This window comes from Canis lupus, chromosome 26 (genome assembly GCF_003254725.2).
Source record: "Canis lupus dingo isolate Sandy chromosome 26, ASM325472v2, whole genome shotgun sequence".
NCBI classification, from domain to species: domain Eukaryota; kingdom Metazoa; phylum Chordata; class Mammalia; order Carnivora; family Canidae; genus Canis; species Canis lupus.
In genome coordinates this window covers 24606078-24630181 of record NC_064268.1, presented here as the reverse complement: position 1 = coordinate 24630181, position 24104 = coordinate 24606078, and the positions used below count along the sequence as shown (strand labels likewise).

The following is a 24104-nucleotide window of genomic DNA, read 5'->3' as shown; positions in this document are numbered from 1 at the left end:
ATTCAGTTAGAAGAGTTTCCCAGGACTAAACATCAACTGAGATATTGCAGTCACATTTTAATCCATTTCACATCTAAGACCAGGCTCCCAAGTAACCCCTTCTGCAGCTACCTCACTGTATATACCCATCCTCATTCAGTCCATCCCCAAACAAATTCTGACAATGACACATGAGCTGCACATAGCTGGCTGGCCTACCAGGTCCTTTATGCAGTTGAATTTATAAGGGGACACCAAGATAAGACAAGTAAAGTTCCAGTTTGAGGGCCTCCATCTCCCTCCCCTGAATCCTGATCCACTGGCTGCCAAAGCCGGAAGGGGTTTGGGATAGGGTGCTTGGTCACGGGAAAAGCTGCTATGGTTGGCCCAGCAGATGGGCAGAAGGTTTCACTTCTTCACAATCTGAATGACATCCTCGTCCTCCAACGTATGGTCTTTACCCACTTTTTGAGGATTATGTTTCACAGACAGACCCCAAACCAAAGCGCTGTATGGAAGGGAGAAAAAAAAAAAAAAAAGTCAGTGTAAATAATCACCTAGCTTCTACTCTACCTGGGTGCCACCTTTCTGCGTAGATTTAGCATTCCAGCTCTTAAGCACCATAGGCTTGCAACATCCCCTTTCCCCAGTCAAGGACCACATTCAAAGCCCAAAGGCATTAGCTTCCCCTGCAGTACAGCACAATGGAGCCTTCAGATGCAAAGTGGCAAACACTTTCGGAAGTTGTGCGGTTCCTCTTGTTCCAGAACCAATTTAGCAAAATCAGAGAAAAAAACACAAATGAGAAATGTGACTAGTTTAAAATTAAAAGAAGAAAGCATGGGTTTGTTATAGAAAAATACTCAAATAATTCAGATTGGAAATTGATTCTTACAATATCAGTTATAGACTATTATAAATACCAGTTTTTATTGGGTCTACTAAAACCATCAATGGGTACTAATAAATATAGGGCCCTCCTCCTCAGTCATGCTAGGAAAATTCTCCCTCCCAAGATACCCTAATGTTCTCCTGATTTTTTAGCATTTATGAATTTTTATCAATAGGCCTCCAATACTAAAAATACGTTGGGCTAGTGATGGAAATTGGTTAACAGGATACTGAGATCTGTCTCACAGAGGCTAAGAACTATATACCAAAGGAAAGAAAATGACAGCCACGTTGTTATTATATTGCCTTTGCAACAAAACATCTTTAGAAACCTATGTTCTGGGGCATGTAGGTGGCACAGTCCGATTCATGGTTTCGGCTCAGGTAGTGATCTCAGGGCTGTGGGACAGAGCCCCACATAGAACTCTGCACCCCTCTACCCTCACACTCTCTTTTTAAAATAAATAAGTGAATCTCAAAAAATAGTGATGAAAATCTACGTTCAAAAAAAAAAAAAAAAAAACACTGAACACTTCACTTTGCCAAAAAAGATAAAACAGCATTTTACTAACAGCATTAATAAAACACACATAAAATTTTTCAATGCATTAACAAGATAAATGCACGTGACCATTTTATAATATTGAACTAGGAAACTAGTTGTTTTGTTTTGTTTTTAAAGATTTTATTTATTCATAATACACACAGAGAGGCAGAGACACAGGAAGAGGGAGAAGCAGGCACCATGCAGGGAGCCTGACATGGGACTCGATCCCGGGACTCCAGGATAACACCCTGGACTGAAGGCGGCGCTAAACCACTGAGCCACCCAGGCTGCCCAGAAAACTAGTTTTTAACAATCATATTTAACGCCTGCTTTAACATCAGTGCCTTCCATTTTATTGCTGGCAATGTAAAAAGGTTCAGCCCTTTTTGGAGAGCAATGCAGCAAAACATATCAAAGGCCTTATTATCATGAATCTCAGATTAAAGAAATTAAAAAGGAAAAGTTTTTGTGTGAAGTCAAGAAAACTATGTAAAGTAGCAACAAATAGGAAAAAAAAGTGATTACATGATGTGACTCTTTTAACACAGAAAATACATAATGATCAAAGGATGTGCATGTATTCAAGGACACAAATGGAATGCAACAAGGACAAGTGTCATAATTAGTAGGCCTGAAGCTAAATGTTTTTGTTTTTTTTTTTAAGATTTTATTTATTCATGAGAGACAGAGAGAGAGAGAGAGAGAGAGAGAGAAGCAGAAACACAGGCAGAGGGAGAAGCAGGTTCCATGCAGGGAGCCCGACGTGGCACTCGATCCTGGGTCTCCAGGATCACACGTTGGGCCGAAAGCAGCGCTGAACCACCGAGCCACCCAGGCTGCCCGCTACATGTTTTTCTATTAAGATAGTTAAAGTGCTATTTCTTCCATAATGGGGAAAAAAAAACAAAACAAAATAAAACAAAAACAGTGACCAAATAAAATTCTAACTGCTTTGATATGTCTCTTCTCCAAAACATTTTCCTCCCTTCTCATTTAATTCCCTCATTAACTTACAACTCTAGAGGCGTCAGTGTTCTGCCACCATGGAAGGCAAGAGCTATACAGAAACCTTTAAGGTGGGCAGCCCTGGTGGCTCAGCGGTTTAGTGCTGCCTTCAGCCCAGGGCGTGATCCTGGAAACCCAGGATCGAGTCCCACATTGGGCTCCCTGCATGGAGCCTGCTTCTCCCTCTGCCTGTGTCTCTGCCTCTCTCTCTCTGTCTCATGAATAAATAAAATCTTAAAAAAAAAAAAAAAAAAAAAAAAAAAAGAAACCTTTAAGGTTTGAAAAAGGAAAATATTTAACTTTACAAGACTCTCCTTCACTGATTCAAGTATATGCCAAAACTTAACAGTTTGAGGATAGTGGAAATTAGCACCTGCACTTAGAAGTTATTTTCGATGAAAGGAATGTGAAGTTTAATAAAGGTCTTCACTCTCGGTATTCTCAGGATCAGAAACAAGTATTTTTTTTTTTAAGTTTTTATCTTAATTCCAGTTACTTCAGTGTTGTATTAGTTCCAGCGTACAATACAGTGATTCAACATGCTTCACCCAGTGCTCATCACAAGGGCACTCCTTAATCCCCATCACCTATCCCACCCATCCCAACTATCTCCCCTCTGGCAACCATCAGTTCCTTCTCCATAATTAAGAGTCTATTTCTTGTTTTCTCCTTTTTCCCCTTGTGCTCATTTGTTTCTTAAATTCCACATATAAGTGAAATCATATGGTTTTTTTTCTGACTTACTTCACTTAGCATAATACTCTCTAGCTCCATCCATGTCATTGCAAATGACAAGATTTTATTCTCTTTCATGGCTGATATTCTATTGTATGTATATACACATCATCTTCTCCATCCATTCATCAATTGATGGGCAAAAAATTGTTCTTGATTACTATAGTTATGTGAGCTGATAATGTTAGAAGAGTGGTGAGGGATATAAAGAAATTCTTTGCACTATTTTTTCAACTTTTCTGTAAATCTAAACTTAGCTCAGGGGTGCCTAAAGTAGCTCAGTTGGTTGGGAATCTGACTCTTGCTTTTGGTTCAGGTCATGGTCTCAAGGTCATGAGATCAAACCCTCTGTCAGGCTCTGTGCTCGGTAAGGAATCCGCTTGAGATTCTCTGTCCCTCTCCCTACCCATGTGTGTACAAGCACACTTCTCTCTCAAATAAATCTTTAAAAAATGAAATAGGGCAGCCCCGGTGGCACAGTGGTTTGGCGCTGCCTGCAGTCCGGGGCGTGATCCTAGAGACCTGGGATAGAGTCCCACGTGGGGCTCCCTGCATGGAGCCTGCTTCTCCCTCTGCTGTGTCTCTACCTCTCTCTCTCTCTGTCTCTCATGAATAAATAAAAGCTTTAAATAAAAATAAAAAATAAAAATAAAAAATGAAATAAAATTAGCTCAATTAGCTCAAAATAAGATGTTATAAATTTCTTTCAGCCTGTAACAGCAATGAAAGTATATGTAGGAGATTTAGGGGCATTTACCCATGCTTAAGGTCCACAGGGGGTCTCAGCACCCACAGGAGGCCAGTATGATGCTGGCAAGAAGAATTGACGTTTATGTTTGCCAAGAGGGAAACTAATTAACAAGAGAAAATCAGAGCCGTGTACTGTCAGCCATCCTGACCTGACAAGGCTTCTAAAGCTCTTCTTGCTCCAATTTAGCATGGTTTTAGGACTGAAGAGGCACTTGAGTGGCTCAGGGTTGAGCACCTGCCTTTGGCTTAGTCATGATCCTGGAGGCCGGGGATTGAGTCTCCCCAAAGGGAGCCTGCTTTTCCCTCTGCCCATGTCTCAAATGAATGAATGAATAAATAGGAAGACACTGCAGAATTCTAGCCAGGCAAGCATTTTAGCAACCCCCTGATGCCATTTTCTTAATGCTACCCTAAGAATTGCTAGTTTGTGGAATCAGTAGCCCACAGGGAAGAGAAGGCACTACATGCCCATGATACTTACTATTTAAATTCTTTGATAAGATTTTTATGAATCTTCATGCAGAAATCCTCCACTGTAGTCCTGGAATAAGGCAGCACCACTGGAGATGTATAATCAGGCAACTGGCCTTTGGGTTTGGTGTAACTAGAACAAAGAGGGAGCAGAGGTTTCCTACTTCTTGGAATGCTTAATGTACTGAATGCAAATCAACCCTCCATCACCCCTGAGAAGATCAGACACAGATAACCTCCAATTAAGGAAGAAGGCCCTCAATATGGCCTAGCAGATATTTATTTATTTATATCTCCAAAATGAGACAAACTGTGTTAATGAGCTCCAGATAGTATCATTTTAGGACACTTTGTTTTAATTCCTACAACCATATGACCTTTCCACGAAGACTTACATCCTCACTAGTTTCAGATAGTCCCAGATCTTTTCCAATAGGTCATCAAAATTCCAGCGGTGATGGGCAGAAATGGGTACACAATGAGGCACCTTATAGATGATATCCAATTCCTCAATGGAGATCTGATCAATCTTATTCAACACATAGATACAAGGGATATAAACTCTACAGAAATAGAAGAAAAATAGGACATTAGTCTGGAGCTGTTGAAAAGACTGTCAGTGCGATTATGAGCATCTCCAAGCCCAGAACGCCAAATCAGAGACTCATAAAAAGCATCATAAAAAGCAGATCAACCCCTCAACCCTGCCCCCAAAAGGCTTCCTACCAAAATAAAGTACAATGTCCAAAAAGTGAACTATGAGTTGAGATGTAACAAAACTCAAACCCTGTCTGAACCATGCAGGTAATTACTGAGATGCATCATAAGAACACAAGTTTTGGAATCACACAAAAACCTACTCCCAGCTCTGTTACTTCCTAGATCTAAATCCCTTGGGCAAGTCTCAGAGTCAATTTCCCACAAAGTTGTTTTATGAATTGTAAATGTATTTTTAATAATATATTCAATTTTTAAAATAAAAAATGTAACATCTAACAATGTCACAATCCTAATGTCCATATCAATACGGCAGCTGAGGTTACTATTAATTTATAGCAAGTCACAACTTTTCAGGCTTCAATTGCCTCACTTATACAATGCCTAACTCAAAGAATTGGCTTTTGTTTTCAAATGAGAATCGAATAAATGCATCCAATAAACAGGAAAGCAATTAAAAAATATGCTCATGGGACACCTGGGTGGCTCAGCGGTTGGGCGCCTGCCTTCAGCTCAGGTCGTGATCCCAGGATCCAGGATGGAGTCCCACATCAGACTCCCTGCCAGGAGGCTGCTTCTCCCTCTGCCTATGTCTCTGCCTCTCTCTCTCAGTCTGTGTGTCTCATAAATAAATAAATAAGCTTTTTTTTTTTTTTATAAATTTTTATTTATTTATGATAGTCTCACAGAGAGAGAGAGAGGCAGAGACACAGGCAGAGGGAGAAGCAGGCTCCATGCACCGGGAGCCCGACGTGGGATTCGATCCCAGGTCCCCAGGATCGCGCCCTGGGCCAAAGGCAGGCGCCAAACCGCTGCGCCACCCAGGGATCCCAATAAATAAGCTTTTAAAAAAAAATATTATGCTCAAATGCCAGGAAAAACTTTAATAGTGGCTTAAATTATTATTTAATTTAAAATACTAATACTAGTTTTTCATGGTACTTTAGCTGCCTTTGGCTATCTTTAGGTTTATATCTTTAGGTTACCCTTAGAACATATACAGCCAAGCATGCTCTGAATTCTATAGGTACCCTATAGAATTTCTCAGATGGATTCTGGGAGAGCAGATTGAGAACTACTCTCTTCACCATCTTATGACACAGCTTAGGTAGGGGACAGACTAATTCACAAAAAGTAATAGAAATGGGGAATTTGGGTAGCCCCGGTGGCGCAGCGGTTTAGCGCCACCTGCAGCCCAGGGCGTGATCCTGGAGACCCTAGATCGAGTCCCACGTCGGGCTCTCCGCGTGGAGCCTGCTTCTCCCTCTGCCTGTATCTCTGCCTCTCTCTCTCTGTGTGTCTCTATGAATAAATAAATAAAATCTTTAAAAAAAAAAAAAAAAGAAATGGGGAATTTAGGGATGCCTGGGTGGCTCAGTGGTTGGGCGTCTGCCTTTGGCCCAGGGTGTGATCCTGGAGTCCTGGGATCGAGTCCCACATGGGGCTCCCTGCCTGGAGCCTGCTTCTCCTTCTCTGTGTCTCCCATGAATAGATGAAAGGAAAGGGAAGGAAAAAGGAAAGGGAGGGAAAGGGAAGGGGAAAGGGAAGGGGAAAGGGAAGGGGAAAGGGAAGGGGAAAGGGAAGGAAAGGGAAGGAAAGGAAAGGAAAGGAAAGGAAAAGAAAAAGGAAAAAGGAAAAAGGAAAAGGAAAAAGGAAAAGGAAAAAGGAAAAAGGAAAGGAAAAAAAGAAAAGAAAAGAAAAGAAAAGAAAAGAAAAGAAAAGAAAAGAAAAGAAAAGAAAAGAAAGAAAAGAGGAATTCGACCATCGTAATCAAATTTCAGAGCAAAGAAGGATGCCAGAAATTAAAACCAACCCTCCAATTTACAGCTAACAAAACCAAGGCCCACTATTATGAGATAGTAGCAGACCTAGAGTTAGAATCAATGTCTTACAGATTCATAATCCAATGTTGTTTCCACTATAAGGCTTCAAATTCAAATTCAGACACCAGATCATACACTTGGTCAGTACCTGTTTCCTTCCACCACATCGATGAGGTCGTCTGCTGTGGCATCACTACGCAGCGTCACATCAGCATTGTGAATTTTGTATTCAGCCAGAATGCTCTTCACAGTCTCAGCATCCAGCTCACTCTGAGGGCACTGAATGTGCAGAGAAGACAGTAACTGGTCACAGAGCAAAAAAATCTCCCAGGAGTATTTATCATTATACCTGGATAATCCTAAGATATAAAAATTCATTTCTAAAGTCTGTTATTCTGGATGAGAGTAATTGACTTTTATTAGAAAATACTTCAAAACTATTAATCTTTCCAAACTCGAATGAAGATGCTAGGGACTGAATCACTCCTACCCAAATTCATATGCTGACCTCCTAAATCCCAGGTATCTCAGAATGTGACTGTGAGGGTTAAAGATAGAGTCTTTAAAGAAGTAACTACGTTAAAATGAAATCAGTCATATGGATAAGCCCTAATTCAAGTGGCACTAATGTCCATACAAGAAAGGGAGACTAGGATATAGACCCACAGAGGGGAAAACCATGTGAAGGCACAGGAAGATGATAGCTATCTACAAACCAAGTAGAGAACTCAAAGAAACCAATCCTGCTCATATCTTGATCTCAGACATCTAGTGCCTCCAGAATTAAAATAAAATAAGTAGGGGATCCCTGGATGGCTCAGCAGTTTAGCGCCTGCCTTCAGCGCGGGGCATGATCCTGGAGTTCCGAGATCAAGTCCTTCATCAGGATCCCTGCACGGAGCCTGCTTCTCCCTCTGCCTGTGTCTCTGCCTCTCTCTCTCTCTCTCTCTCTGTCTCTCATGAATAATAAAATCTTTAAAAAAAAAAGTATCTATTGTTTAAGCCACCCAATCTACAGTACTTTACTATGGCAGCCTTAGCAAATAAATACAGAAATATTAAACATTAAATGTTCAAATTTAAACATTATGAAAGGATAATGAGAAAGATCTCCTCAGCAGGACAGTTTAACTCTGTGCTAGTCATATCATCTGGATTTCTAGAATGTTAAATGTTACAGGAAATTCTCAATCTTCAATTATATGACTTAGAAGCAAGCAGCACTGGACAGAGTTGATCACTCCTCCAATCTTGGAAACTAAGTAAAGAAACTGGTTTTCCTGATTTTCTTTCTTCTTTGTCTAAAAAGTCTTATTTGCTGATTCTTCCCATCTCCCAACCTCTAATCACTGAAGGGAACATAAAGCGAAATCCTTGAACCTACTTTCTATTTATACTCATTTCCTAGTTATCTCAGATAAGCTCATGGCTCCAGAGTTACTAAACACCAAATGTATACCTCTCCAAGCCTAGATAATTCCTCATATACCTACTGGGTGTCTGACTAGCATCTCAAACTGAACATCCTAATCTTCCCCTCCTCTCCAACCCCATCCTACTCAAAGTCTTACCATTTTAGTAATGGGAGTCTATTTTTCTAGCTCAGGAAAAAAAAACTTATAGTCATCTCTCTCACAACTCATATCCAATCCACAAGTAATTCCTACCCAGCTACTCTCAAAATCTTTTGATAAATCAACCATTTATCTCCCCCATTGTTACAACTCTGCTCTGAAAACTATCACTTCTTGACTGGATTGCTGAAATAACCCCCCCCCCCCTTTTTTTTTTTTTAATAACCTCTTAAATGGCTTCTCTGCTTTGGTTTCTTCTGTTCTTAACCCAATTCAATCTTTTCTCATCTCAACAAACTAGACTGATTCCACCAAAACCTAAATCAAATTCTGCTCACTCCATAAATTGGAACCCAACCAAGAGTTATCCATTTTTTGCAAAGTAAAAGCATGTATGGTCCTATGCTATGACTTCATCTCTTACCACTCTCCTACTTGCTCACTATGCTATTCCCCAAACATGCAAAAGCATGCTGTACCTCTCAGGGCTTTACACTTGGATGTTTCCTCTACATGGAATGTTCTTCCCCAAGACAGTCCTTTTGTTCACTCCCTCATGTCACCTCAGTGAAGACTTCTCTAATCAACTCTCCCACCAACACTCTTTTCCCTGTTTTTGTCCTTAGATTTATCATCTAATATATTGTATTAACTCATTAGTTTTGTTCACTACTTTTCCACATAGAATGTATGGACAGAGACTTTTGTCTATTTTGCTCTCTCTTCTAACCTACTCCCTTACCAAACAAGAGCCTAAAAGAATGCTTGGCACAGGATAGGCACTCTATAAATCTGTGTTATGTTAAATAAATGAAAACACAAGATATTAGCAGCCATCTACTTCATGAAGGCTGGTCCCATACCACATCAAATAACCCAAAAGAAGAAATGAAATTAAGGCTGAGATTAATTCTTTTCCTATCTGTCAGTCACTACAAGGTCATTTCGTTACCTCAGTTAGTGCTGGCAGAAGCCAGGTGATTTCCAAAGTTCAACATCCCTATACCTCGATCTATTCTCTACCCCAGTACCTTCAGAAGCCTGGCCCATATCCCCTCCACTTACAGTGGCCGTGAGATTAATGCCTCCTTTATCCTTCTTCTTAAAGCCAATGTTGGGGGGTTTGCTGTTCAAACGAATGCCAAAGCCTTCCAGCTCATTTTCAATTATCTTTTTATGTCCCAAGGGTTTCAGGACATCCAGAACAATAAGGATCAAGTTACATGTTCGGGCCACTGAAGAATGGAAAAAATAATTTATACAAAGCACAGCTCAATACAGATTTTACTAAGCCAAATACTCAAAAGCTGGGGAGAGGGAGGCAGTCGAATTCCATTAAGACAAAGGATTTTTTTAATAAATACACAGACACACATCAAGTTAAGGTTACCAAATTCTATGCCAGAAGTCAATATACAACGTGTGCCTTGTTTTCCACTGGTGTAACTAGAAGATATGTTAACTTCTAGATAGACTAGCAGAAAAACAAGTCAGAATGAGGGCAAAAACCAGGCAATAACTTAAATCCCTGAAAAAGTCAGATTTAAAATAATAAAAATTCTAAAAACGTAAGACTATCTGTTTGGCATATTTTTCGTCAACTTTACTGTCAGCATTATCATGTATATATACAAATATATCTTATCAGTGTAATTTACAAAAAACAAATAGTGTCCGTGTTAAATACAGTTTAATGACAAACATAGGGCAGCCCGGGTGGCTCCGCAGTTTAGTGCCGCCTTCGGCCCAGGGCCTGATCCTGGATCCCCAGGATCGAGTCCCATGTCGGGCTCCCTGCATGGAGTCTGCTTGTGTCTCTGCCTCTCTCTCTCTCTGTGTCTCTCATGAATAAATAAATACAATCTTAAAAAAAAAAAACATATATTATATATCTGTATAAATACCACAGACAAGCAATATGCAGAACATTTCCATCACCTCTGAAATCAATCTTCCCCTTGATTCCAATTCATCCACTGATCTGCTTTCTGTCAACATAGGTTAGTTTACATTTTTAAAAATATTAACTAGTTAAAATGAAATAAAATTTGAAATTCACTTCCTCAATTGCCCTAGGCACATTTAAAGCACTCAATAACTACACGTGTCTATGGGCTACCATACTGGAGAGCACAGATTCAGACCATTTTTTCTATTGGACAGTGCTCATCTAGAAAGCAACCAATCCAGATTAAAGCAAGAAAAGAGGGCAGCCCGGGTGGCTCAGTGGTTCAGTGCTACCTTCAGCCCAGGGCGTGATCCTGGGGATCCAGGATTGAATCTTACATCAGGCTCCCTGCATGGAGCCTACTCCTCCCTCTGCCTGTGTCTCTGCCTCTCTCTCTGTCTCTTGTGAATAAATAAAATCTTTAAAAAATATAAAATAAAGCAAGAAAAGAGGGCACAGGAGGATACTGCCAGGGTTGTGGGGAAAGAATGAAATCAGTAAGATTGTATTTGAAGCTATTATTTAACTATCTAGAAAAACACTGACTGATGGGCATTTGATCTCTTAGAACATTTGAAAAATACAGGGATCCTTGGGTGGCTCAGCAGTTTAGTGCCTGTCTTTGACCCAGGGCATGATCCTGGGGTCCCGGGATCGAGTCCCATATCGGGTTCCCCACACGGAACCTGCTTCTCCCTCTGCCTGTGTCTCTGCCTCTCTGTGTGTCTCTCATTAATAAATAAATAAAATCTTTTTTTTTTTTTAAGATTTTATTTATTTATTCATGATAGCCACACAGAGAGAGACAGAGAGGCAGAGACACAGGCAGAGGGAGAAGCAGGCTCCATGCAGGGAGCCCGACGTGGGACTCGATCCCGGGTCTCCAGGATCGCGCCCCGGGCCAAAGGCAGGCGCCAAACCGCTGTGCCACCCAGGGATCCCTAAATAAATAAAATCTTAAAAAAAAAAAAAAAAGAACATTTGAAAAATATTAGCAAACACATACAGTAAAAAAAAAAAAAAAAAAAGAAACCACTACATGAAAAACAAATTTCAAAAACAGATTTTAAGAGAAAAGAAACCAAGTCATAATATTCCACCTATCTTAGCACTGAACAAAAGTTACATATTTGATACATAATAATGTAAACTGTAACTGATAAGTTAACTAAAAATTTTGATATAATTTGTTTGAAAGAAAGGAACAGGGGGGTGGGTAGCACCTAGTTGGCTCAGTGGAGCATGTGACTCTTATCTAGGGATTTTAAGTGAGAGCCTCATGTTGGGTGTAGAGATTACTTAAAATGAAATTAAAAAAAAATGGGTAAAAAGGTATAGAGTATAAGAAAGCTAACTCTCCACCATAACATGAAACCAATAGATGACATCTAAAATTAATCGTGAGATAGCAATATAAGCACAATATTTGAAAATCTGAAGGTAAATAACAAAAGGAACAGCTGAAAAGTTAATAATAGTTGCCAATGGGGAATGACAGTGGAAGTGAGGAAAGGTAGAGTAGTGGACTGTTGCCAATTTATGATTAGCCTTTTATAATATTTTACTTTAAATAACCACAACCAGTGCGACAATGGACTAAAGCACTTCACTTCTCCTTTTCTTAGTGTTTCTCCTCAAATGGAGATCTGGACTGTTATTTTCTGAGGTCCCTTCAAGTTCTGACATTCTATTCCAGTAAGAAGTCAAGTAAAACTATGCCCTTCACTGTGATAAAATCTCTAAGTCCAAGGTCTAAGTCCAGGGTCTTTAGTCTCCAACTAAAGAAATAGTACTCAATAAAGGGATAATATCCCAGGCTGGTAGCCTTGGACAACTCACCTGCAATGACTTGACGGCCTCTACCTTTCCCATCCTTGGCACCCTCAATGATACCTGGAAGATCCAGGAGCTGCAAAATTAAGGACAGGGTAAGGAGAGAAGGAAAAAAGAAGCCACAAATCTGAACAGGTGAAACAGAATGATTTTTCAAGTATCCAAAGTATAAAAGATCCAAATCCAACCTCCTGATAACTTGAATATTACTTTTACTATGTATTTCAATGTTAGGTTTTTTATATACCTTTTTATATTTTACCTAGTTTAAAATACCTAACAACTCTGAGATATCAGCTGAGGTTCACAGAGGTTAACTGATTTGCCCAAAATCACAGTCCTAATAAATCAAGTAAGATTATAACTCACATTCTGAGGGCCAAACCCATTATTCTGCATTAATCTCTTCTAGGGGTGCCTGCGCGGTTCAGTCAGTTAGGTGTCCAATTCTTGATTTTGGCTCGGGTCATTATCTCAGGATTGTGAGATTGGGCCCCATGCTGGGTTCCACACTCAACGTGGAGCCTACTTAAGATTGTTGCTCTCCCTCACCACTATTTGTTGCTCCTCTCCACTATTCTATTTTTTTTTTAATTTTTATTTATTTATGATAGTCACAGAGAGAGAGAGAGGCGCAGAGACACAGGCAGAGGGAGAAACAGGCTCCATGCACCGGGAGCCCGACGTGGGATTCGATCCCGGGTCTCCAGGATCGCGCCCTGGGCCAAAGGCAGGCGCCAAACCGCTGCGCCACCCAGGGATCCCTCCACTATTCTAAATAAATACACATACATACCTACCTTCTAATAGTCCCTTTTTTTTTTTTTCAGGTTGAGCCTCCATACCAATTCCTTAATGTAGGTAATGGATCTTGATAGTCACAAAATACACATTAAGAGCTTTTGCAAACCCTCCAAATCCCTCAATTCACAAAAGTTTCTGCAGCCATTCCAGGTGAGCATATAATAATCACCTGTAAAACCATTAACAATTCATCCATCCCTACAAATTCTAACTTAAAAGGACAAAGTAGGGTTCATATATTGATCTGTACTTCACAAGGCTCCATGGCTGACTCTGATGTGTGTCCTCAGTTGAAAAATGACTGCTTAATTGCCCAGATAATGCAGTAAAGGTAAAACTTCACAGAAAACTTCATAGAAGTCATAGTGTATGTACATAACAATGTGAACATAAAAACCAACTTCATAGCACACAATTCAAATGCACATCTCAGCAAAATTACAAACTATTAGAGGCGACTGACAACAATTGAGAACATATATAAAATCTGAAAATACCAAGGGTCCACTATATGGCCAATCTTGAATTATCCACATGAATGAACCAGGAACAGAGTGGCAGCTTATCAAAACATCATTTAAAATTAGCCTTAGGGATGCCTGGGTGGCTCAGCAGTAGAGCATCTGCCTTCAGCCCAGGGTGTAATCCTGGAGTTCCGGGACGAGTCCCATGTCAGGCTCCCTGCATGGAGCCTGCTTCTCTCTCTGCCTTGTCTCTGCCTCTCTCTCTCTCTCTCTCTCTCTCTCTGTCTCTCTCATGAATAAATAAGTAAAATCTTTTTTAAAAATTAATAAAATAAAATAAAATTAGCCTTAGCTTGGGATGCCTGGGTGGCTCAGCCGTTGAGCATTTGCCTTCAGCTCAGAGCGTGATCCCAGGATCCAGGATCAATTTCCACATCAGGCTTCTTGCAGGGAGCCTGCTTCTCCCTCTGCCTGTGTCTCTGCCTCTATGTCTCTCATGAATAAAGAAAACCTTTCTAATTAGTCTTAGCTTTAAGTCTATCTGACATTATACAAACATACTTCCCACTAAATAAACCACAATGAGGGTACCTGGCTGGTTCTCAATCTCTGAGTCTTGAGTCTGGGCCCCACATCAGGTGTAGAGATTACTTACAATGAATAAATTTTAAAAATAATTAAATAAATAAACACAATGAAAAAGAACTAATTCAGGAGGCACTTAGTCAACTTTTCCTTTCAAAAGCCTACTCAAAGTTCCTCCCTCTTCTTCACTACATAATAATGTTATATCCTCTAAGACTAATACACCAAACTGAGCTACCCTTTTATAATTTATGTTGAATACATCAGTCCTGTCTTGGAAACGTTAGTTACACTGATTTACACATAATACATACATGGAAAGTAATGAACACACCAGATCTTGATTTCTAATCACTATTTTCTAATAAAAGAAATTGGAGGGGGATCCCTGGGTAGCTCAGCAGTTTAGCACCTGCCTTCTGCCCAGGGAGTGATCCTGGAGACCCGGGATCAAGTCCCACGTCGGGCTCCCTGTAGGAAACCTGCTTCTCCCTCTGCCTCTCTCTCTCTCTCTCTCTGTCTCTCATGAATAAATAAAATCTTTAAAAAAAAAACTTAGAGCTCCTTTAGAAGTGGTTGACCTCAGGGCCAGAGTAGGGAAAAACCTAAGATTAGCATGGAACATCATGTTATGCCAACAAATAAGAAAACACTCACAAAGATGGGGGCTTATGGAAAGAACATGGGAACCAACCTGAAGGAATTCCTAATTGTCAAAGCTGGAACAAAACAATAAAATAATGGCAATACTGGATTATAACCCATAAAATAAATATCCACAAACCCACACTGGTACATATTATCGAATAAATAGGTAAATTAATAACATGTAGTAACATGTAGTAAGAAAGAGAAAAAGAATCACCATTTGTCAAGAAGCAGAATAACTGCTGCAGATAGGATCCACAGATGAATGCTAAAATGAGTGGGCAAGTTTGAGAGATAGGATTTATATCTTCTCAAAGTACCTCCCCAAGGTATTTAACTACGAAAAGAAAGATGAAAATTTAAAAAAAAGAAAGAAAGATAGTAGCTTTACAGTAGAGAAATCCTGCTGATACCACCCTAACCAACTAATGAAGGTCAACATCACCAATTAAGACATACAACGTCATGAATTCTCTAAGATACACTGAGGATACAGCATCATTTCGTGTCTTCTTGACAAAAATACATAATACCTCAGTCTAATTGTGAGAAAACATCTGACAAACCCAAACTGAGGGATATTCTACAAAACAATTAATCAATACTCTAAGCATCAAAGTCTTTTTTTTTTTTTTTTTAAGCATCAAAGTCTTAAAGGATAAGACTGAGTATCTATTACAGATGGCAAGAGAATAAAGAAAAAGAACAAATGCAACGTGGGATGATCCCAGATAAAATCTTGGAAAAGGACATTGGTGGGAAAATTGGTAATATCTGAATAAGGGAGCAGCCCCGGTGGCGCAGCGGTTTAGTGCCACCTGCAGCCCAGGGTGTGATCCTGGAGACCCGGGATCGAATCCCACGTCGGGCTTCCTGCATGGAGCCTGCTTCTCCCTGTGCCTGTGTCTCTGTCTCTCTCTCTCTCTCTGAATAAATAAATAAATCTTAAAAAAATACATATATATATATCTGAATAAGGTCTGTAGTTTAGTGATGACTGCCTCAATCTTAATCTATTCCTGATACTACCTCTGTGATCATGTAGGATGTTCACGGCTCCTGCATGGAGTCTGCTTCTCCCTCTGCCTGTGTCTCTGCCTCTGTCTCTCTCTCTGTCTCTCTCATGAATAAATAAAATCTTTAAAAAAAAAAAAAGAAAGAAAGAAAAAGAAAAAGCCAACCAAAAGCGAATACATTTATATTTACACATGGTCTCATTTATGTAAAATTCAACATATAAACTAATCTTAGTAATAAAACATAAATAAGTAATTGCTTGGAGATGAAGGAAACCAGGAGGGAAGGGGCATGAAGAAACTTTTGGGGATGGTGTGTTCATGATCTTAATTATGATGATGTTTTCACCAGTATATAGCTATGTCAAAACTTACCAAACTGTATACTTTATCTGCAGTTTATTGTATGTGAATTATACCTCAATAAAGATGTCTGAAAAAACAAAAAGTTCATCATCAGTTGTTCCTAGAAATTAAGTCTAGAGTCTAATAGCTCTTCAACTCTCCCAAAGATTCTAGAATCTATTTCTAACACTTAGTAAATTCCATTCTGCTACACATGTATCTGCTATATATATAGAACTGCTGAGAAAAAAAAAAAAATATATATATATATATATATCATCAGCAAAAGGCTTTAGTGTATGTTAAGCCTCGTTAATGTTATCAAGAACTCAAAAAGGAAAATCCATCTGGATAATCTAAAACTCTTAAACCTAGAACATGGCTATAAAAGACCATATTTCTCCTAGTGTAAGAAAAAACAGCACAGGTTTTCTAACTACTGCAACTGAAAACGGGAAAATTTATTGAAGCCTCTACAAAAGTAAAAACAACCTAAATTTAGCTTTTCTTGACAGGGAAAGATTTTTTAACGTTACATGGAACTATTTAAACATAGCAACTAAATTCCAGAGAGTGTCAGGCACATTCAGGGTGCTATAGCTGTAGACATGGCAACTAAATTTCATTCAATAAAATAACCCGTGCTTTATGCATCTAAATGTCATATTAGATCCAAAAGATAAATATTTCTTTAAATCGTGAAACTGTAGATTTTAAGAATTCAATGTTAAACTAACTCAAACTAAATGCCTTTAGAGATTAAAGCAGTTAAGTTAAATGTGCAATTATTTATATAGGAAAACACAAATCCTAGGGACCCAAGCAAGGTGAAAATAAGCCCCATAAATATTTTTGAAGCTGAATATCCACCTTGCAGGCTAATCTCTACTTGTGTGAAAAATCAGTTTTCTTTAGAACATCCCCAATACGTGGTGATTCAGTCACTACTTAAACACTTCCAGACACAGTAATTCATTACCTCAGAGGTACCGTTCCATTTTTAGGCACATCCTTCATAACAAAAAACCAGAAATCTCCCTCCATATTAATTCTTACTAAATGGTTCTAATTTTGTATACCTCTCCCTCCATTTCACAGATGAGTGCTCTGCCACAAAACAGCTATTTAAAGAACATTCAAGAGTGGTCATCTTCACCCTGCTATGTACACCTTAACTTAGTTTCTGGAGAAAGTCAGAAGGGGAGGAAAGAGTGCAGAGGCAGAAAAGAAAGCATCATGCAAAAAAGGGGGGGGAACCCCTAAAAGGTCAGGAGACACTGAAATGAATGCTTTAGGAGAAAGACAAGAAAAGAGAGGGTTAAGTAGCTCCCATTCTGATATACTTCAAAGCCCTGAAAGAGGTATCAACAGCATCTCATCAGGAAAGAAGTTATTCTCGGAGCTGCCAAAACTGTGATTATCACCAAGACGCTAAAACCAGACGGCATCAAGCAGTGGTCCAGATATATATGCCTAAGCATCCTCACTCTAGTTATATACATTTTGGACACAGGAGTACCTGAAAGGCCCATGCCCCAACAGTCTCTGCATAGGCAGGAAAAAAAACAAACACTGAAAATACCACCAGGACACTGGTCCTTTCCTACTTCAGATTAATGAAAAAGCATGAATGCACCTCACAACTCATTGTGTAGTTCGGCAAGAGGGAAAACAGATGCTTACACTAATAGTTCTCAAAGAACAAGCCAAGGTACTCTGGGCACCACAGAGAACTTAAGGGTGCCATGAGATATCCTAAATTTTCAAGAGAAACAGATATTCTTGGGGCACCTGGGTGGCTCAGTGGTTGCGTGTCTGCCTTTGCCTCAGGTCCTGATCCCAGGGTCCTGGGATAGACTCCCACATCAGGTTCCCCTCAGGGAGCCTGCTTCTCTCATGGCCTATGTCTCCGCCTTTCTCTCAGTGTCTCTCATGAATAAATAAAATCTTAAAAAAAAAAAAAGAAAAGAAAAGAAAAGAGAAAAAAGAAAAAAGAAAAGAAAAGAAAAGAGGGATCCCTGGGTGGTGCAGCGGTTTAGCGCCTGCCTTTGGCCCAGGGCGTGATCCTGGAGACCCGGGATTGAATCCCACGTCAGGCTCCCAGTGCATGGAGCCTGCTTCTCCCTCTGCCTGTGTCTCTGTCTCTCTCTCTCTGTGTGACTATCATAAATAAATAAAAATTTAAAAAAAAAAAAAAAAAAAAAGAAAAGAAAAGAAACAGCAATTCTTGATAGATGTCAGACAATGAAAGAACTACTAGCTCCACACAGCTCACAATTTTTTTTTAAAGATTTTATTTATTTATTCATTCAAGAGAGACACACAGAGAGAGAGAGAGGCAGAGACACAGGCAGAGGGAGAAGCAGGCTCCATGCAGGGAGCCCGATGTGGGACTCGATCCCCGGTCTCCAGGATCATGCCCTGGGCTGAAGGCGGTGCTAAACCACTGAGCCACCTGGGCTGCCCTAGCTCACAATTTCAACATTACATCCTATTACATTGCTTTCAATTATGTCATATCCAAATGTCTGGGAAGTTAGATTTTTTACCAGTTGCTATAATAAAAAGCGCCACACAAAAACCAATGTGACATATGTAGTGGTTTCCAATCTGATTCCAAGGTTTGAGAACTGATATGGTTTCCAACAGTGCACACATCCCATTGGTAAATAACTATGGTTGTAAGGACATAAATATTTAAGTTGTTTGGACCTAATGATGGAATCATTCAGTATTTCTTTTGGCCTAATAAAAAAATTACCAGGACAAGAAGAGGTGTTAGGAAATAATTCCTGAGACACTAGGGTGATTTGAAACGAGAAGGTCTGGGAACTTCCAGCCTAAGTTCAAATGCCATGGAACTCAGAATCTTGCTTTCTTAGCTGTGCAGCCAACAAGAGTATGACCTATTAAAGCTTGCATACACCTTCTTTCAAACCCAAAGGGACTCTTCACTTGGGAGCCCTAAACCCACTACCTATCTACGAACAACTTCTCTAAACACCAATTTCATTAGGCCTCACAGACAAGAATTATCTTCTAAAAAGGAACTTATCGGGCAGCCTGGGTGGCTCAGCAGTTTAGCGCCGCCTTCGGCCCAGGGTGCGATCCTGGAGACCTGGGATCGAGTCCTGCATCAGGCTTCCTGCATGGAGCCTGCTTCTCCCTCGGCCTGTATCTGTGCTCTCTCTCTGTGTGTCTCTCATGAATAAATAAATAAAATCTTTTAAAAAGTAAAATAAAATAAAAAGGAACTTATCAAAAAGTAAAAAAATGAAAGATAAAAAGGATCTTACCACGTTATTAAAAAGGTTCTGATGAAAAATAAATAAGTAAAAATAAAAAGGTTCTGACGGTTCCTGGCTACATAGAAGATAAAATTCAACTTCCTTACCAGGCACAGAAGGCCCTTCATAATTCAGCTCCAACCTACTCTTCTTGATTCGGTTTCTATCACTCCTATCTACACTACAGCGTGCACCACAGCAAGCTATTTACCACTATGGCTACCTGAAACTGCCCTTTACCTTCTCTAGCTGATGAAATTCTACTTGAACTTCAAGACCCATCTGCACTGCCATTTTCTACATGAAGCTTTTCTAGTGTTACCAGACGTTTCCCCAATATCCTTAGGTGAAAAAGCGGTCCCTTCTTTCTCTGTGTTTTAACAAGCACTATCCCATTGTATTATTGTCTTTATATACTGCTCTATCTCCCTTGCTAGGCAGGAGGGGCCTCACAGATCAAAGATCAGGCCTGGCATACAGAACGCTTCCAATAAGTGCTTTTTAAATGAATAAAACAATGGATTTCTTCCCTTCTGTGGCCTGCAGGCCTGACTCACCTGGATCTTGGCACCTTTGTATCTGATGACACCGGGCACAGTGGTCAGAGTAGTGAACTCATAGGCTGCCACCTCAGAATATACCCCTGCCAGGTTACTAAGCAGTGTTGACTTCCCCACTGATGGAAAACCCACAAACCCAATTCGAGCATCACCTGTCTTGGCCACATCAAAACCTAAAACATCAATAAATATCAAAAAGAAGAGGAAAGTTATCTCTTGAAGTGTTGAGATTCATGAAATTCCTTTCACATTCTGGTAGTCTACCCATCTAGGATATATTTCTCAAACTTTCTACAGGTTACCTCTACAGAGGTTAAGTACACAAAATAGCAATTAACATTGTTCAATGGAATTTTTTTTTTTAATTTTTATTTATGATAGTCACACAGAGAGAGAGAGAGGGGGGCAGAGACACAGGCAGAGGGAGAAGCAGGCTCCATGCACCGGGAGCCCGACGTGGGATTCGATCCCGGATATCCAGGATCACACCCTGGGCCAAAGGCAGGCGCCAAACCGCTGCGCCACCCAGGGATCCCGGAATATTTATTTAGAAACTTTCTTCCTCTACTTACACTGTCATACACCTTTCCAGTACGCACAGAATTTAAGACTCAAAGATTATATAATAACTGATCTAAAAAAATGGGTGGTCCACCTGGGTGGCTCAGTCAGTTAAGCTGCCAGGTGACTTTATTTTGGCTCAGCTCATGATCTTAGGGTTAAGAGTCTGAGCTCAATATCAGCCTCTGTGCTTGTCCTTGTCCCTAACCCCCCTTTTTTTTGTATGTGTACACACTCTCTCAAATAAATATTTTAAAAATGAGTTTCTTCCTAATTGGAATATAAGAAACAAAAGCAAAAAGAGAAAAAAAAAATCAGACTCTTAAACATAGAGAACAAACAGATGGTCACTAGAAGAGAGGTGAGTGGGGAGACAGGTGAACTGGTGAAGGAGATTAAGAGCACTTGTGATGAGCATTGGGTAATGTATAGAATCCTTGAATCACTGGGTGCCTGAGTGGCTCAGGCAATTGAGTGTCTGCCTTCAGTTCAGGTCATGATCCTGCAGTCCCAGGATTGAACCCTACTCTGCATTCAGTGAGGAGTCTGCTTCTCCCTCTCCCTCTGGCCCTCCCTACTCGCGCTTTCTCAAATAAATAAAATCTTTAAAAAAAAAAAAAAAGTGAAAGTGTTGAATCACTATATTGTGCACTATACTGTATACCTGTAAGTAATACAACACTATGTTAAATCAATGCTAGAATTAAAAACAAATTTAAGTAAAAAATAAAAGCTTTTAAAAGATTAAATAAGAGAAAAATGGGTTTCTTTTTTGTCTTACAAACTCTGTGGGAGGGATGTCTAGGTGGCTCAGCAGTGGAGCGCCTGCTTTCGGTTCAGGCCCTGGTCTCAGAGTCTGGGATCGAGTCCCGCATTGGGATCCTTGCAGGGGGCCTACTTCTCTATATCTCTGCCTCTCGTGAATAAATAAATTTAAAAATCTTTTAAAAAAAAAACAAAAAAAAAAACTGTGTGACTGACCGGGTTTTTGTTTTGTTTTTGTTTTTTTAAATAATGGCCTCAAACAACGTCAAAGCCAAATTCGTGGCCCTCCTCTAGGAATACAGTATTTATGTATTCCTGTAAACCAATGAAAACCTATTTTGGATCACCATGGGATATACACAAGGGTGCCTGGCTGGCTCAGTTGGAGGAGCACGTAAATCTCAATCTCAGGATCTTGAGTTCGTGATCCACGTTGTGTGTAAAAAACATAAACTTAAAAAAAAAAAATACAGTATAAAACCCTAGTTCATCCCTTAGACAACATTCATTGGCCTTTGAAACCAGCAGAATTAAACACACTCAAGAATTTAGGATTAGAAAATACACATCTACACTTTTCTATATGACAGCTTAAAGTTCTTTTTAAACCATACACCTGTATTATTTTGAAAGAAATTACATCAAAAAAACACACCAACATTGAAGAAAAACACAAACCTTCTCCTGGCCCACCACCACCACCACCTTTTGGGGTAATGAGTTCTCTACGAAGCTTAGCAAGGCGAGCCTTAAGCAGCCCTAGGTGGTGTGCTGTGGCCTTGTTCTTTTGAGTCCGAGCCATCTGCAAGGGAGGAATCACAGTTATAAATCAGAAGCAGTTCTTACAGGGTAAAATATCCAGAATGAATGCTCTCCCAACTGTGAATGATTTTTTTTCTAGATCCTGAGGTCAATATACCCATTTTAGTCAGAGTTGGAGTCAAAATTCACCCTCTTCATCACCCAGCCCATTCCCCTCATTACAAAGAGGTCAACTGAGGCCCAAAGTAGAAGGGACAGACCAACCAAGGTCACTGAAATTAACATCCACAAATCAGAGTGAAACTCGGCTGCGGAGTCCTTCTCTACCGCTTGTACGTGGTATGCTCCATCTGACAAGGTCACCACTCTCCAGATTTTTTTTTTTTTTTTTTTTTTTTTTTTTTTTTTTAAAGATTTTTTATTTATTCATTCATGAGAGAGAGAGAGAGAGGCAGAGACACAGGCTCCATGCAGGGAGCCCGATGTGGGACTCGATCCCGGGTCTCCAGGATCATGCCCTGGGCTACAGGCGGCGCTAAACCGCTGCGCCACGGGGGCTGCCCCACTCTCCAGATTTTAAAGAACTGAGAGCTTCAGACAACAGAAGCACAGCTGGTTCAGGTGGAATCAACAGGCTACCGCAGATGTTATCCCAGATCCATTCCTAGGAGCAATACTCTGGGAAACGCGGTCTACCGAGTAGAGAGATTGGGGAAAGGGGGACGGGTTCTGGGAGATGATGAAAGATACTGGGGTGCGAGAGCGGGTCAGGGCTGGAGGAGGGAGGAGGTGGGGGGGCTGTGCTGCTCACAGAAAAGAAGACTGAGAAGAGCGATATTCGGACAGGAGCCGAACACTAGAACGGGGCACTGACCAAGCAGCAGGGGTGTGGAACGCGGGCCCCGGCTGAGGGGAGTCGGGGGGCTCGGCGCCCGGCTGAGGGGAGTAGGAGAACGCAGGCCCGGTCCTGACGCGGCTGAACAAAGTACGGGCAAGAGCAACGCTACCTAAGAAAGAACACTCCGAGGGAGAGTGAAGCGCCAGCTGTGCCCATTACCTCGGCTTCGATCTCCGCGATCTTCGCTAAGGTGCTGCTCATGATGGCGAGTCCCTGGGAGGTCGCTGGGGAGCGTAGCGGCCTCCGCACAGATGACCACCCCTCACACAAACGCCGGCGGACCTGCCCAGGCCAGCAGGCGCTACCGCAGCGCGCAAGCGCGGGACTTCCTACGTCTCGCGAGAGAGTTCAAGGCGCAGCTCACCGCGAGACGTACGGCTTGGAGCGATCTCTTCCCCCCTCAGCCAACCCCGCCCCGTCCCGCGAGCCAGCGCGGTGTCATAGAGCCCGCGGGAGCGGGGGCCAGAGAGGCCGCCCGGGTCTGTACCTCCCCGAGCGCGCGGAGGGTCGCGCGCCGCTCGGCCCCGCCCCGCCGGACCTGCGCCCACGCACTGCTCGGCGCCCGGCGCCCGGCTCGTGGTGTGCGAGGAGCGGTTTCTGGTTACTGCCGGCTGCACCCGCAGCCTCCGACCCGGGGCGTGGGCGCGGGGCGGGAGCGGAAAGCGCTCTCAGGCGATCCACTCGGCTCCGCCGGCAGCGAGGGGTCCTGAGCCCCCCCCTTCTGACACCCGGGGAGACCCCCCGGCGGACTCCTCGGCCTCCTGGATTGAAGAGAGACCGATCTTCAGCCTGTCTGGCCCTCTTGAAAAAAGAAAATGCACCCTTTCGGTCACTCAAAGCTATATTTAGGGGTCTGTTTTGTTAATCCCCAGCCCTGAGTACAGTGCGTGGCACATGGTGAGCCTGCAGTAAGTGCGTGATTGATTAGATAATTGCCCGAGAACCAGTGCTTGCAACATAGCTTGTAATACTGAAAAATTTGAAGCTGTGTTAAGGCTCATCAGTAGGGAAATGGATAAATAAATGGCACCTGTGTGCTGTAAAAAAAAAAAGTATTGCAGTCGTTAAAGCAGATCTGTGTGGTCTGACTGGAAGGATGTCAGGACATACTGCTTACAAAAGAATAAATGCACCTA

General features: G+C 41.2%; 1 protein-coding gene across 1 annotated transcript; it reads right to left on the bottom strand.

Moving 5' to 3' along the window:
* Nucleotides 1-42: 42 nt before the first annotated feature.
* Nucleotides 43-23301, bottom strand: DRG1 (developmentally regulated GTP binding protein 1). The gene is made up of 9 exons (XM_025474609.3): nt 23128-23301; nt 21987-22110; nt 19980-20155; nt 12280-12349; nt 9558-9727; nt 7067-7197; nt 4774-4941; nt 4389-4511; nt 43-487 (listed from the first exon to the last, which is right to left on the bottom strand). Exons 1-9 carry the CDS (start codon nt 23167-23169, stop codon nt 388-390), a joined length of 1104 nt encoding a protein of 367 aa, XP_025330394.1. The 5' UTR covers nt 23170-23301; the 3' UTR covers nt 43-387.
* Nucleotides 23302-24104: the final 803 nt, after the last annotated feature.

Coding starts and splice junctions, on each gene's coding strand:
- DRG1 (XM_025474609.3), bottom strand. CDS start 23,169: ATGAGCAGCACCTTAGCGAAGATCGCGGAGATCGAAGCCGAG. Junction 20,156..21,986: donor TGGTGGTGGGCCAGGAGAAG/GTTTGTGTTTTT, acceptor TTGATGTTTTAG/GTTTTGATGTGGCCAAGACA. Junction 4,512..4,773: donor TATCTGAAACTAGTGAGGAT/GTAAGTCTTCGT, acceptor TCTTTGTTCTAG/TTACACCAAACCCAAAGGCC.